The sequence below is a fragment of the Mustelus asterias genome, chromosome 8, assembly GCF_964213995.1.
Source record: "Mustelus asterias chromosome 8, sMusAst1.hap1.1, whole genome shotgun sequence".
NCBI classification, from domain to species: Eukaryota; Metazoa; Chordata; class Chondrichthyes; order Carcharhiniformes; family Triakidae; genus Mustelus; species Mustelus asterias.
This window is the reverse complement of record NC_135808.1, coordinates 99,482,692-99,499,184: the sequence shown is the minus strand read 5'-3', so window position 1 is coordinate 99,499,184 and position 16,493 is coordinate 99,482,692. Positions and strand designations below refer to the sequence as shown.

General features: G+C 41.6%; 1 protein-coding gene across 2 annotated transcripts in view; it reads left to right on the top strand.

The window, feature by feature from the left end:
* cc2d1b (coiled-coil and C2 domain containing 1B) overlaps positions 1-16,493 on the top strand; it is a 417,139-nt gene that overhangs the window by 38,304 nt on the left and 362,342 nt on the right. For both annotated transcript variants that reach the window (XM_078218575.1, XM_078218574.1), the window contains exons 13-17: positions 6,157-6,340; positions 6,797-6,969; positions 12,165-12,293; positions 13,195-13,253; positions 13,521-13,637. In XM_078218575.1, the coding sequence (XP_078074701.1) occupies positions 6,157-6,340; positions 6,797-6,969; positions 12,165-12,293; positions 13,195-13,253; positions 13,521-13,637 (662 nt within the window). The remainder of the gene's footprint in view (positions 1-6,156; positions 6,341-6,796; positions 6,970-12,164; positions 12,294-13,194; positions 13,254-13,520; positions 13,638-16,493) is intronic.

Genomic DNA, 16,493 nt, shown 5'->3' with positions numbered 1-16,493 from the left:
GAGACATTTGGAAAAGTCAGTCAGTGAAGGATGATATAAAATACCTTGTAACGCCTTGGAAAGATACCTCAACACAGAGGGGAAATTATCTCTCTGGACGGAGGAGGCTTCCATTTTTCTATTATTGGCGAGGTTCTGATATTTTAGAAATTATACCATTCCTTGTTTCATTACTTTTCATTGGCTCTAATTTTCTCAAACATTGAGGAAATCCTGCTGTTTCAATTATGAAGAGTACCCAGTTTACAAAAAAAACTGCTGTTGGTAGTTTGAAAATCAATGGTTTTAGTGTGACTATCATTTTGTAGTCTGAATTAATGTGTTATTTAGCATTTTGTGCTAAATTGACAAGCCATTTAAAAAAAAAACTAAACCTGCATTATTGGAAAACAGCCAGATTAGTTAAATAGCTTTAATTGTGAGACAAATGAAGAATAAGTAATTCATTTAATAGATGTGTTAGTAAGTCTAGTCATGAAACCTGTGACACAAAGTTTATAACTTTTTTAATTACAAAAAGCACATTGGCATAGTAGTTAGCAGTGCTGTCTCACAGTGCCAGGGACCCGGGTTCGAATCCTGGCTTGGATTACTGTCTGTGTGGAATCTGCACATTCTCCCTGTGTCTGCGTGGGTTTCCTCCGGGATGCTCCAGTTTCCTCCCACAGTCCAAAAGATGTGCTGGTTAGGTGCATTGGCCGTGCTAAATTCTCCTCCGTGTATCCGAACAGTGCCAGAGTGTGGCGACCAGGGGATTTTCACAGTAACTTCATTGCAGTATTAATGTAAGCCTACTTGTGACATTAATAAATAAACTTTTAAATTTAAAACTTCAATTAGCACTTGATTATTGATACAAATTCTTAAAATGTCACAAGAATTGTAAGATGTTCCCTTCCCAGACAGGCTAAAAAGGTAACATGAACTTGTTTAACCTTGACTGAAGGAATGAATAGGCTTTTATTCCGATGCCTCAATTAGAAATGACAGACAGTTATATTAACCAGTTATTGGTCGACGCACTGGTTCACTCAAGTTATGAGATATGGCTTAAGCGAAGCCATTGTCTTAAAGTTGAGACAATGTGTTAAAAGAACCAGTGGGCTAACTGTTATTTCATTTTTGACCAATCGGCTATTTTACAATTGCCTTAAGGTGGGCTTTCAACATCTTTAAGGTATAAAAAAGGGTCTCGAGAAGCCTTGTGTTATTCAAGTTTATGGAGCTTTTGCTTCATGTCCTGGTCTGAGAACAGTGGTAAGAAGTTCTTTGTGCCTGGTATATGACTCCAATCTGTGGAGGGCTTTCCCTTGATTCCCATTGACTCCAATTTTTCTCGCGCTCCTTTATCCAAACTCAGTCAAATGCTATCTTGATGTCAAGGCAGTCACTCTCACCTCACCCCAGGAATTCTGCTGTTTTGCCCACATTTGAACCAAGCCTGTACTGAGGTTGGGAAATGAGTGACCTTGGCAGAACCCAAACTGAGCGTCAGTGAGCAGGTTAAGTTCCGCTTGATGACCCCTTCCATCACTTTACAATAGACTGATGGGGCAATAATTGGCCAGCTTGGATTTGTCCTGTTTCTTCTGTATAGAAGATTGCTGTGCAATTTTACACATTGCTGAGTAGATGCCAGTGTTACAGCTGAACTGAACAGCTTGGCTGGAGGCATGGCAAGTTCTGGAGTACATGTCTTCAGGCCTGTTGCCGGAATATTGTCAGGGCCAATTGTAGTTGCAGTATCCAGCGCCTTCAGCCGTTTCTTGATATCACGTGGACTGAATCGAATTTGATGAAGACTGACATCTGTGATGGTTACAACCTCCGGAGGAGGCAGTGATGCATCATCCACTCAGCACTTCCAGCTGAAGATTTTTGCAAATACTTCACCCTTGTCTTTTGCGTTGACGTGCTGGGCTCCTCCATCATTGAGGATGGGGATATTTGTTGAGCCACCGCCTCCAGTGAGTTGTTTAGTTGTCTCCCGCCATTTATGGCTGGATGTGGCAGGACTGCAGAGCTTAGATCTGATCCATTGGGTGTAGAATTGCTTAGCTCTGTCTATTACTTACTGTTTATACTGTTTGGCATGTAGGTAGTCCTATGTTGTAGCTCCACCAGGCTGACGCCTCATTTTTAGGGATTCCTGTTGTTTCTCCAGGCATGCCCTCTTTTATTCTTCATTAAACCAGGGTTGATCCCTTGGCTTAGTGGTAATGGTAGAGTGGGGAATATGCCAGGCCATGAGGTTACAGATTGGGGTTGAGTACAGTTCTGCTGCTGCTGATAGCGCACAGTGCCTCGTGAATGCCCAATCTTGAGATGCCAGATCTGTTTGAAGTCTATCACATTTAGCACGGTGGTAGTGCCACACAACACAACGATGTATGGTATCCTCGATTATGAAGATGGGACTTTGTCTCCACATGAACTGTGCGTTGGTCACTCCAACTAATACTGTGATGGCTAGATGCATCTGTGGCACGCAGATTGGTGAGGATGAGGTCAAGTATGCTGGTTCCATCACTACCTGCCACATAATAGCTATGTCTGTTAGGATCTGCCCAGTTTGGCCTGTGGCGGTATGACTGAGCCACTTGTAGTGATGGACATTGAAGTCCCCTATTCTGCACCCTTGGAACACACGCTGCAAAACCACAGAGCAATCATGAGATTCCCCCAGTGAAATGGAGGACAAAATGAGACAATTGAGGGAGGAAATGAGAGGCCTCCGTAAAGATCAGCTTACTGGTGGTAGTCTCCAGGTAATTCTCTATTCTTGGGTCATGGGCATGCAGAACACCTATGTTATCCTGATGAGGGGATTTGGTCCCCTCAGACTGGTCAGTAGTGGGGTTCTGACATAATTGTGATCGTAGACCTATCCCTGCTGTTCTTGAAAGCGTCAGCAACAGAACTTGTTAATTGATACTGGTTCAGCTGTCACAATCATTCACACCACATACTCTGAACACTAGGCAGAAGTGGGCAAGGGTTCTGTGTCTTTAACAGCTAATCATAATAGCTCTGATTTTTTTCAAACATTGAGGAAATCTTGTTATTTCAATTATGAAAAAGAACCCACGTTTTTTATTCCCAGCTCGTAGTTGATTGGAAAGGAAGGAGAGTGAACAAGCTTTGAACAAGCGGTCTCAGTGTCTCCCTTGAGCACGCCGGATGTTTTTTCCTCTGGCGCACAGTTCACTGGGAGAGGAGGGGAGTGAACAAGTTTTGCACAGGCAGCCTTGATGCTGTGAACATACTTGATTTGTGCACTATCAACCATGCTGCCAGATTTTGAGAGACTGTGATACAGCATGCATGCTGAATGTGACTCATTAGGCTCAGTAAAATGACATTTTCATGTCATGTAACCCCAAATTTTTACACTGGGTTTACACTAAGTTTGAGGCATTAAAAATGGGGTCAGACGGGAAAAAGTTTGGGAAACACTGCTTTAGAAATTGCTACTGGAAGATGTCTAGGTTAATAGAAGTTATGGGTTCGCTGATACTGTTAGTCATCTAGTGGTCCCTTCGATCTTGCTCAATTGCTTCTGGGGATTGGAAAGAAATTTCCAGAGTTAAAGTTTTGTTAAACTTCTTTAATGAAATTGTCTGATGTGGTTGAACTTGTTTTTTTTCCCCTAGAGTGAACCATGTCAGCATCGGACAGGCTTCATGACTCACTGGCCTCTTGCTGCCCTTTTTTGTATATAAATATCAAAGAAACTGATGGGTTTTGTTTTCCTGTAAATTATTCCTATATCCTATTATTAATTACATATGAATTTTTTTTTAAAATGTAGGCCATGCGTCCCCTCAAATCTGAGGGGGAAAAATTTTAATACACAATTTAATAAAATGACTGATTCTCAACCACAATTCCACATTCCCACCCACTCCCCATCTCCTTTGATTCTCTTGGAGTCCAAAAATCTAGCGATATTAGCTTTGAATATACTCAACAAAATATCCACAGCTTTCTGGAATAGAGAATTCCAAAGAGTCTCAACCCTCTGAACAATGTTCCTTCAAAGCTGAGCAGCAACCCAGATATTCATGCACAGGTCAAACACATGTTGGCCTCTCGGTTATCATGCATGTGTGGACACACAAAAGAAATCAAAGGGAGCACAAGCTTAAATAAAATTAGAGAGGTTGTTGCCTCTGAGAGAAGAAATTTCTCCTCATTTCAGATTGAATTGGCCATTCCCTTATCCTAAGTCAATGTTTTCTAGTTTTAAACTCTCCACCTAGGGGAAACAGCCTCTCGGCATCTACCCTGCCAAGCACTCTCAGAATTACATATTCCAATCCAATCACTTCTCATTCTTCCAAACTCAATTCTGGGCTAATTCTATTCAACCTTTCTTCGTACAACAACTATATGATAATCCTTTCATTGCAGGAACCAATTCCAAGATGGAGCCGGAGTGAGGCGATTTCTTGCAAGCTGTGCCCAGCATACCTTTTAATTCTATCTTTTACTCTTGTTCTATGTTTCTAAAACTTCATTCTAACTCTTTTAAACTCTCTAACAATGCTTTAATGCTTTCTCTGCACCCCAGCTATGACTGTAACACTGCATTTTGCACTCTCATTTCCTTCTCTATGAACGGGTATGTTTTGTCTGTATAAGCGCGCAAGAAACAATACTTTATTATTGTCACATATTAATACATGTGACAATAAATCAAATCAATCTAGTGAACTCTTGTTACACCCCCTCTAAGCACAGTATATCCTTCCTTGGGTATGGAGACCAAAATTACTATAATACTCCATGTGTGATCTCACCAAAACCCTACATAATTGCAGCAATACTTCCTTAACCTTTACCCCTCCAACCCTTTCGCAATAAAAGACAACATACTACTTGCCTTCCCACCTGCTCAGTATATCTTGCATTATAACTGTATTTCTTGTACAAAGAAACCCAAGTCCCTCTGTACACCAACATTTAATTGTTTCTCACCATTTAAAAGAAAATCAGTTTTTCCATTCTTACTACCAAAGTGAATGATTTCACATTTACCCACAATATACTCATCTGCCACCTTTTTGCCCATTCATACCCCTTTGTGACTCTTGTATCCTGCTCACAGGTTACTTTCCCACCTAGCTTTGTATTATCAGCAAACTTGGGTACATTACGCTCAGTCATTTCATTGAAGTTATCGATTTGGTTGTAAAAAGCTGAGGTCTCAGCACTGTTGCTGGTGGCCCCCACCAGAAAAGCCTGTCAACCTGAAAGTGACCCATTTATAGTTTCTTTCTGTGCTTTTAACCAACCCTCTATCCATGCCAATATATTACCCAAATCTATGAGATCTTATCTTGTATAACAACTTTTTGTGTGGCACTTTATTGATTGCCTTTTGAAAATTCAAATATACTTCCTCCATTGGTTCCCCATTAACTAGTCTCCCATGTACATTCTAATTTCCCTTCCATAAAATTGAGTATTATCTGTTAAGTTTTTCTTTGAACTGTTTTAAACTTAAATTCTCTTTCCCAGAGAAAGAAAATCCTTTCCTTCAGAAATTAGGAGCATTATAGGAGAGAATATTTTCTGCTGTAGAACAGTAGGATGCATGCTTTATCCTGTTGTAAGTGGTAGGCTGCCTATCTTAAGTGACCAGTTTTAATAGACATTGAGCAGAATCAAGCTGTTTCCTCTGTAGGAGGGGAAAGTAATATTTTTTTCAGTTATGTACTTAATAGCCATAGGTTCAAGATTGATACTGCTGCTTTATATTAGGATTTGGAAATTTGAGGGGAAGTAGCTAATTAGTAATTACTTTATTATCTATGTAATTGTATTGATCTTGTACTTAAATCTGTTTAGGTTTTGACACACTAAGATAGATCATGGACTAATTTTTTTGATTATATGTTACTCTAATTCATCATTTCAATAAAGAAGTAATTGCATGTTTTGCTTATTGAGTATACATCATATGAATGTAATGTCACATGTTAGTCATATACATCAAATGCAACTTACAATTGCAGATTAGGCTTTTGGTGCTAAGAAATGCATTTTTAATGGTTAATAATAAAACATTATGGTCAAGCTGCAGCCTTAAACTGAATTCACACAGGGAGCATCTGTTCTGAACTCTTACTGATCTTGTATTCTTTATCTTAGAGTGGAACTCCTCAACCAGCTGCAGAATCTCCAGTTGCAAAGAAGCCAACAATGCTTCCAGATCATGGAGTACAAACAACTGGGTCAACACTGACCTTACCAACTGCATCAGAGGAAAGGCAATCCCCAAAACCATTAAAGAAGCCAACACCAAATGATCACCTGGTTCAGCTCAGTTCAGTCGGTATATTTCCTTTTCAATCACTGTGACGTCTTAATTTAATATGAACATAGGTTTATGAATATGATAGCATTCTTTGCTTTGTGTGAAAAGGCTGATCTTCAGCTGATCATCTGAATAAATTGGAGTAACACTGCTGCCAGTCAGATATACATGTGCAAGGATGCAATTGATCTCAGTTCTTTCCTGCATGTCGTGTCAGATCAAGGTCTCAGCTGAGTGAGGGACTGGGACTAGAGTCCCTTGCTATTTTGCCTTTGTGAGCTAGTTTAATAGACTTTCAAAAAATTCTGCATGAACAGTGAATAAACTTTTAAATAATTGGTCAGTGTTTGAATGGAAAAGCAGGTTCTAGTGCTTTACTTTTCTCTCAATGTAGTTCTTAAAATCTTTGAAATTGGTAAGGGAGTTCTCAGCTGTACCATGTTTCACCTGCTCACTGCTTGCATTTCTCTATAGCTCAGCAACAATTGGAATTTCTTCAGAATAGGAAGCAACAGTACATGAAAGTTGCTGTGCAAGCAAAACAAAAGAAGAACCTGGAACAAGCAAAACATTTCCTTCGAACTGCAAAAGGCTTTGATCCAATGATCGTGGCTATCCAAAGTGGGAAACCGGTTGATATTTCCAAGGTTCGACAAAGCTGATGGATAATATAGATAACATTTTGGAATCAGGCTACTATCCTTTCTAACATATGCTGTATTGTTAAGGGGTAAGATTTGGATTTCAGCCCAGCCCTCCCCCATCACTGTTTTCAATCACTGAGGTTCCATTGTGTGTGTTATTCTCTCCCTAAACTGCTTCACCCCTCTATCTCCCTTTTCACTCCTAAGGTCCTTCTTGAAATCATCTTTCATCAAACTCAGTCACCTAGAACATAGAACATTACAGCGCAGTACAAGCCCTTCGGCCCTCGATGTTGCGCCGACCTGTGAAACCAATCTAAAGCCCATCTAACCTACACTATTCCAATATCATCCATATGTTTATCCAATGACCATTTAAATGCCCTTAATGTTGGCGAGTCCACTACTGTTGCAGGCAGGGCATTCCACGCCCTTGCTGCTCTCTGAGTAAAGAACCTACCTGTCCTAATCTATCCTCTTTTGGCTTGGTATCTCTTTTCCTTCCTTTTTTAGTGGAAAGCTTTAAAGCATTTTACTTCATTAAAGGTAGGTGCTTATTAAAGCTAAGTTTTAATTGCAGCACAGACATCAACAATTGGCCCATTACGTTTTAGATTAAACGTGTATATAATTGATTTGGAGTTGAGGACAGAAACAAAATTCTCTTAAATTTATAGATTGTACCAGATGAGGCCGAGTGAACTGGTAAATAGCAAATATGAATAAATGCAAGAAAATGAGACAAAAGATGAGAAATTAACAGTGGGGATATTAAGTTAAATAGCTAGGTATATTAAAGGAGAGGGATCAAAAGATATTAATAGATAACTGTCTAGATCAAACTGAGAAGTGAACTATAGCAATAAAGAAAGATAATCAGATATCAGGTAGGGCCCACATATCAGCAATTAATGTCATTTTGTAGGAGCAATATGTATGGCTGTGCCAATACTAATCGCCATTCTTCAACAAAGCTATCCAGGCCTAATTACACCCTTTGTCCAAACGTGGTCGAAAGATCTGAAATCCAGAGCTTGGGCGAAATTGATCAAGGAGCCCTACTAAAATTGAAGTTAATGGAAAAATCTCTTTATTGACTAAAGTCATAATTGGCAAAAAGACATAAAAGTTTGTTTTTATTTTTTGGGGGATATGAGCATTGCTGGCAAACACCCCCCACCCCACCCCACCTCTGCACCTTGATTTGCTGATTAATCAAACTTGAATATACTTAATGAGGGAGCACCCACAACTCTCTGGGATAGATGATTCTAAAGATTCACCTTTGAATAAAGAAATCTTTTCTCATCTCAGTCTTAAATAATGGACAGGACAGTCAAATGATGTTGGGGGGCAGACAGGAAAGTAGAATTGAGGCCACAATCGGATATTAATTGTCATGATCTTATTAAATGGCAGAACAGGTTCAAGGGGCTGAGTGGCTATTCCTGCTCCTAATTTGTATGTCTGTCTGACACTTTAGCCTGAGACTATTCCCAAATTTTCTAGGTTCCCTAGTGAGTGGCAAGGGAGGTCTTTGGTGCAGTGGATAGCATCCCTGCTTCTGAGCCAGGAGCTCCAAGTTCAAGTCCCATTCCAGAACTTGATGCCCAAGGAAGATTAGTTCATAACCTGGCCAAACAGTTTGCACATTAACGTGTAAATCCTTCTAACGTAAGCCACTGGAGGATAGTAAGAGTGGGAAAGATTCCTGGTCAACCATGTGATGAAAATAAATTGGAGCTTCTCCATCACTATCCTTGGCTCCAGGCTACAACATTCAAATAAAGGTGTATGTTGCCAAAGGAACTTTGACTCCTCGGATGGCCAGTTGGCTGGAAGGCAAGCATGAATCAGATTGATGCAAACTGCACAGAGTTCGATCCCTGAACCTGCCTGCTTGCCTTATCCGTGGTGGAAATCATGGTGCAATGAGACATACTGTCTTCTGGCAAAGAACTCAGGAAGAAGATATGGAGATCAAAGCTGTGCGCTGTACACCAGGTGTTTTCTCACCAAAACCCAAAAATTGTAATAAGTCTTTCTTATTCTTGTACTCCAATCCCCTAGTTTAAAGGCCACCGTGCCATTTGCATTCCTAATTGCTTGGTGCACTTACATGCTAACTTTGTGTTCCTTGTATGAGCACACCCAAGTCTCTCTGACGGTGAACATTTAAAAATGACCTGTCTTGCCCCTTCCCCAACATACAAACTGGATATTATAATTTACCATATGGCAACTGGTGCTGTAAATAATGGGGCTTGTCTTCCCCCAACTCTGCTCTGCTGTGACTGAGTTCTCCACGGGTTTCTGCACATTTCTGTGTAAACACGGTAAGAAGTCTCACAACACCCAGGTTCAAGTCCAACAGGTTTATTTGGTAGCAAATGCAACTAGCTTTCAGAGCGCTGCTCCTTCGTCAGGTGAGTGGGAGATCTATTCTCAAACAGGGGATATAAAGACACAAACTCAATTTACAGAATAATGATTGGAATGCGAGTCTTTACAGCTAATCAAGTCTTAAAGGTACAGACAATGTGAGTGGAGAGAGGGTTAAGCACAGGTTAAAGAGATGTGTATTGTCTCCAGCCAGGACAGTTAGTGAGATTTTGCAAGTCCAGGCAAGTCGTGGGGGTTACAGACAGTGTGACATGAACCCAAGATCCCAGTTGAGGCCGTCCTCATGTGTGCGGAACTTGGCTATCAGTCTCTGCTCAGCGACTCTGCGCTGTCGTGTGTCATGAAGGCCGCCCCGGAGAACGCTTACCCAAAGATCAGAGGCCTGCCTGCAGATCTGACCAAAGAACACACCCGACAACTCAATACTCTGATCAAGACCTTCATTCCACCTACCCCCGCGTTGGAGATCTCTACTGCCTCCCGCAGATGCACAAGGCAAACACACCCGACCGTCCCATCGTATCGGGCAATGGGACCCTGTGCGAGAACCTCCTCTGGCTATGTTGAGGGCATCCTGAAACCCATTGTACAAAGAACCCCCAGCTTTTGTCGAGACACTATGGACTTCCTACAGAAACTCAGCACACATGGAGCAGTTGAACCAGGAGCACTCCTCATCACAATGGATGTCTCAGCACTCTACACCAGCATCCCCTATGATGATGGCATTGCTGCAACTGCCTCAGTACTCAACGCCGAAAGCTGCCAGTTTCCAGATGCAATTTTACAACTCGTCCGCTTGATCCTGGACCACAATGCCTTCACCTTCAACAACCAGTTCTTCATCCAGACACATGGAACAGCCATGGGGACCAAATTCGCACCTCAGTATGCCAACATCTTCATGCACAGGTTTGAACAAGACTTCTTCACCGCACAGGTCCTTCAACCGATGCTATACACTAGATATATCGATGACATTTTCTTCCTTTGGACTCATGGTGAACAATCACTGAAACAACTATATGATGACATCAACAAGTTCCATCCCACCATCAGACTCACCCTGGACTACTCTCCGGAATCGGTTGCATTCTTGGACACACGCATCTCCATTAAGGACGGTCACCTCAGCACCTCACTGTACCGCAAGCCCACAGATAACCTCACGATGCTCCACTTCTCCAGCTTCCACCCTAAACACATTAAAGAAGCCATCCCCTACGGACAAGCCCTCCGTATACACAGGATCTGCTCCGATGAGGAGGATTGCAACAGACACCTCCAGATGCTGAAAGATGCCCTCATAAGAACAGGATATGGCACTCGACTCATCAATCGACAGTTCCGACATGCCACAGCGAAAAACCGCACCGACCTCCTCAGAAGACAAACACAGGACACGGTGGACAGAGTACCCTTCGTCGTTCAGTACTTCCCCGGAGCGGAGAAGCTACGACATCTCCGGAGCCTTCAACATGTCTTTGATGGAGATGAACATCTCGCCAAGGCCATCCCCACACCCCCACTTCTTGCCTTCAAACAACCGCACAACCTCAAACAGACCATTGTCCGCCGCAAACTACCCAGCCTTCAGTAGAACAGTGACCACGACACCATACAACCCTGCCACAGCAACCTCTGCAAGACGTGCCGGATCATTGACACAGATGCCATCATCTCACGTGAAAACACCATCCAGCAGGTACACGGTACATACTCTTGCAACTCGGCCAACGTTGTCTACCTGATACGCTGCAGGAAAGGATGTCCCGAGGCATGGTACATTGGGGAGACCATGCAGATGCTACGACAACGGATGAATGAACACCGCTCGACAATCACCAGGCAAGAGTGTTCTCTTCCTGTTGGGGAACACTTCAGCGGTCACGGGCATTCGGTCTCTGATCTTCGGGTAAGCGTTCTCCGGGGCGGCCTTCATAACGCATGACAGCGCAGAGTCGCTGAGCAGAGACTGATAGCCAAGTTCCGCACACATGAGGACGGCCTCAACCGGGATCTTGGGTTCATGTCGCACTATCTGTAACCCTCATGACTTGCCTGGACTTGCAAAATCTCACTAACTGTCCTGTCTGGAGACAATACACATCTCTTTAACCTGTGCTTAATGCTCTCTCCACTCACATTGTCTGTACCTTTAAGACTTGATTAGCTGTAAAGACTCGCATTCTAATCATTATTCTGTAAATTGAGTTTGTGTCTTATATGCCCTGTTTGTGAACGGATCTCCCACTCACCTGACAAAGGAGCAGCGCTCCGAAAGCTAGTGGCATTTGCTACCAAATAAACCTGTTGGACTTTAACCTGGTGTTGTGAGACTTCTTACTGTGTTTACCCCAGTCCAACGCCGGCATCTCCACATCATTTCTGTCTAAGCCAGGCGCGAAGACCCCAATAGAATTGAGCAGCAGTGTTCAGTCAGGGGATTTTATAAGCTCAGTATCAACCCAACAATCATTACTGCTGCTTGGAAGATCTGGGCCTTTTTCTTTCAACTCTCCCTTCAGTTTCTGTTTTACTTGTTTGGTCAGTGTCAGTATCATCCTCATGTGAAGCACTCTAACTCTTTTATATAAGCACCATATGAATATATTTTGCTGTAATTTAAGTGATGACACAAAAATAAGTATTCAAAAAGTGGTAAAAGTGACTATGCTATCTCAGATTTTTAAAGTTAATTTTAATGTGTTTTATGTAACAAGCCCAATAATATTTTCTTTAAAGCAAACATATCCTACAAAAATGAACATTGAGCAAATGGTATTCCTTTCCAGGTTCCTTCACTCCCTGAGGCTGATGATGATGATGACTTTATAATGGTGCATCATAAAGATGTGCAGATTTCGCCAAAGATGGATGAAGTGTACACACACCTTATGAACCTTCTAAAGGAGCAATATGAGGTATATAATGAGACATACTCAATGGGGCAAACGTAATTGCCTAACTCACTGGTAAAAGTTAATTGTGTTTACAATATTAGTGGTAGTCTCTGTAGAATAGCATGTCAGTCAGTAGACTGACGGGTTGCATTACAAACTAATTACAGTGCATGTTCTCCGCCAACTCCTGAGCAATGAATGTACCGCTCATTCTAGGAGGTTGTGAAAAAGCTACAGGTATTTAACTTGATGAAAGAAAATGCATGAGTGAAATACGCTGCATCATATCTTACCCACCAGCCAAACTGAAGTCGAGAAGCATGATGCTTTGTTTTGCAGTGAGCAATTAGTTGAGATTAGAGAAAAACAATTTTAAAAATGAGAGGAGAAAGAAGGTAAAAACATACTTTTTTATGCAAAATGTCAACTTTACTTTTGAAACAAATGCATGGCTATTTGGTTCAGAAGATAAACATTACAAGTTGTGATATTAGAATTTTGTTTTAGTTTAGTTGTCAAATGGCCATTTTTGCTCCCCTATACAAAGTCAGGTCTATGCTAGGTTACTTGACTTTGCCCAGGAGAGCAGTAAGGATGAACTGTTTGAGTTCTGCACCAGTGGCTAGGAAGGGAGAAAACATTTGGCCAGTATTACTGTGCCTGATAACCATCTCTTGACTCCTGGAAAATACATGTGTGTAGTATTGGATGAGCACTGGATAACTTTGCATAAGCTTTGCTTCACATGTGAAGGGAGGCCACTGGCCTGAGATGTTGTACAATCACTAATACATGTCAAGCTGTGCTCTCGTTGAAATCAGTTTCTTCGGAACAGCGGAGAAAACTATCTAGTTAAATCTGCTACACCAAAGCTACCTTTCCCTTTTCTGTTTGATTTTTAAAACTCTTCTTTTAAACCTAGAAATGTATGACCTACTCCAAGCAATTTATACATCTTGGTAATGTGGCTGAGACTACAAGGTAAGTGCAAATTGTGTCTTTAATATATTTGTAATGGGGATAATGACTTGTGAATCAAACAAATTGGTGAAGTAGCAATAATAATTTGTACACAAACTGAAAAATAAAATAGTTATGTCTCAGAACATTGAAATTGAAGTATATATGGACATTCGTTTAACAGTACCCTTGCACCAGTGCATGTTGTTCTGACATCAGTAATTATAAAGATTTTCACCCCCAGTTCCATACAGCATATGAAAAAATGTACATTTTCTGGTTTCGTAGATTTGAAAAGATGGCTGCAGATTGCAAAAAAAATATTGAAATTCTTAAACTGGGGCAAGCTCAAGGTTTGGATCCACCAAAGTACCATTTTGAGGAGAGAACCTTTAAAACTGTACGGTATGGATTTCTGCTTTTTGTAATTCTGTAATTTTTGCATCTTGCAGCTTCAAAGAGTAAATTTAGTTTTTAATTTGAGTAGAAATTAATTTCCCCAAGGATGTTGAATATGATCTATTTTGGTCTGAATTGCAAAGCTGAAACTACATTTCCATGATAGCTGGAAGTATCATCTTGGTTTTGCAGATTGCAGACTAAGATGCCCCTCTAATTTAATATTTTCTTGCCTCTACGTGGTCCATATCCCTCTATTCCCTGCCTACTTATGTATCTATCCAGATGCCTCTTGAATGTTGTTATGGAATTTGCTTCTACCACGTCCTCCAGCCATGTGTTCCAGGTATTCCTAATTCTCTGTGAAGAACTTGCCTCTTGCATCTCTTTTAAACTAACCCCCCCCCCCTTTCAACCAGAGTGATTGACCCTTCGATGCTGGGGAAAAAGGCTCTGACTATCCACTCTATCCAGGCCTGTCATAGTCTTCTAAACCTCTTTCAGGTCCCCCCTCATTCTCCGATGCTCCAGTGAAAACAATCCAAGTTTGTTGAACCTTTCTTCATAGTCCATGTCCTCCAAACCAGGCAACATCCTGGTAAATCTCTTTTGCACCCTTTCCAATGCATCAGCATCCTTCTGGTAGTGTGGCAACCCGAATTGTACACAATACTCAAATGCAGCCTAACCAAAGCCTTATACAGCTGCAACATGATTTTCCAATTCCTATACTCAATGCCCTGACCGATGAAGGCCAGTATGCCATATGCCATCTTGACCACCTTGTCCACTTGAGTTGCCACCTTCAGGGAACTGTGGATCTGCAAGCCTCTATCCCTCTGTATGCTAATATTTCTAAGGGCTCTACCATTAACTGTATATTTTCCTTCTGCAGTAAACCTTCCAAATCATATCATCTCTCATTTGTCCAGGTTAAATTCCATCTGCCATCTTTCGGACCAGGTCTCCAGCCAATTTTTATCCTGCTGTATCCTCAGACAATCCTCCTCACTATCCGCTACTCACCCAATTTTTGTATCATCTGCAAATTTACTAATCAGACCACCTACGTTTTCCTCCAAATCATTTATTTATATATACAACAGTGGCCCGAGCACTCACTCTTGTGGAACATCGCTTATCACAGACCTCCAGTTAGAAAAGTACCCTTCCACTGCTACCCCCTGCTTTCTATGCCCAAGCTAGTTTTGTATCCATCTTACCATCTCCTCGGATCCCATATGACTTCACCTTCTGTCTCAGTCTGCTATGAAGAACCTTATCAAAGGCTTTACTAAAGTCCGTGTATACAACATCCACTGCCCTGCCCTGGTCAATTTTTCTTGTCACTTCCTCAAAGAATTCAATCAAGTTTGTGAGACACGACCTTCCCTTCACAAAACCATGCTGCTTATCTCTGATAAACCTATTCTCTTCCAGAGGTGAGTACATCCTGACCCTAAGAATCTTCTCCAATAATTTCCCCACCACTGATGTAAGCCTACCAAAGACAATTGATGACTATCCCATAACTATGATAATCTCTCTGCACCCTTTAAAGATAACAACATATGGTAAGCTTTCCATTTGAACAAAAGAGAATCAGCAAGGCAAACAATAATAGCCGCCTTTAATAAAAGCACAATACTGCAGACGCTAGAATCTGAAACAGAAAATGCTGGAAAATCTCAGCAGGTGTGGCAGCATCTGTGGGGAGAGAATAGGCTCTAGATGACCCTTCATCAGAGCTAAGAGCAAAGAGATTCAGCACAGATGTATACTATGGGGGGTGGGGGTAGAAGTGGTTGGAATGAGACACAAGAAATGTAAATGAGGATACAGAAGGCTGAGAAGGGGCTAAAAGTGTCCATTAAGTGATCAGAATGCATGAACAGTAGAACAGAGGTACAGATGGTTAAGGGACTGCCTGGAGATTATGGCAGTAACCCTGAAAAGGAGGAGGGGAGGAGGAGGCAAGAAGGAGAGCTGGAATGGAGAAATGGAAATGAAAGTAGGATGATATGCTTGAATGAGATGAAACAAAATGAAATAAATGGAAATGGGGTAAAGGTGGAGGAGAGAATCCATGCTCTGATGTTGCTGAACTCAATGTTCAGTCCAGAAGGTTACAAAGTGCCCAATCAGAAGATGAGTTTCTGTTCCTCCAATTTGCGTTGGACGCCTTCTGCCTGCTACTAAATCGATCGTTACCATCCTAATCTTCAACAAAACTAACATCTCCCAGCTCTACAACTTCCACTTCTGAGAAGGACAAAAGCAGCAGGTTCTCCTCCAATTCACACACCATCCTGATTTAGACAGTGGTGTGCATTTCTTTAATATTGCAAGGTTGGAATCCTGAAATTCCTTGCCTAGTAATGTTATGAAAGAACCATCAGTATGAGGACTGCCGTGGCATAGAGATCCTACTACTACAAGGCAGCTAAGGACGGGTAATAAATCCAGCATCATACACTTCCTGAGAAGCAGTTTTAGGAAAAAATTACTTTCCTTCACATTGTACAATTGTAAATTAATGTGATGCTCGGATGCCCAAATAGACGGCGAGAGTGCCTCTTTGACCAACCATCTGTTACATGTTATTCCCCATTAAAGTTTAAAGTTTACTTATTAGTGTCACAAGTAGGCTTACATTAACACTGCAATGAAGTTACTGTAAAAATCCCCTAGTTGTCACACTCCAGTCCTTGTTCGGGTACACTGAGGGAGAATTTAGCATGGCCAATGCACTTAACTAGCACTTATTTGGGAGGAAACTGGAACACCCGGAGAAAACCCATGCAGATAAGGAGAGAACGTGCAAACTCCGCATAGGCAGTGACCCAAGCCGGGAATCGAACC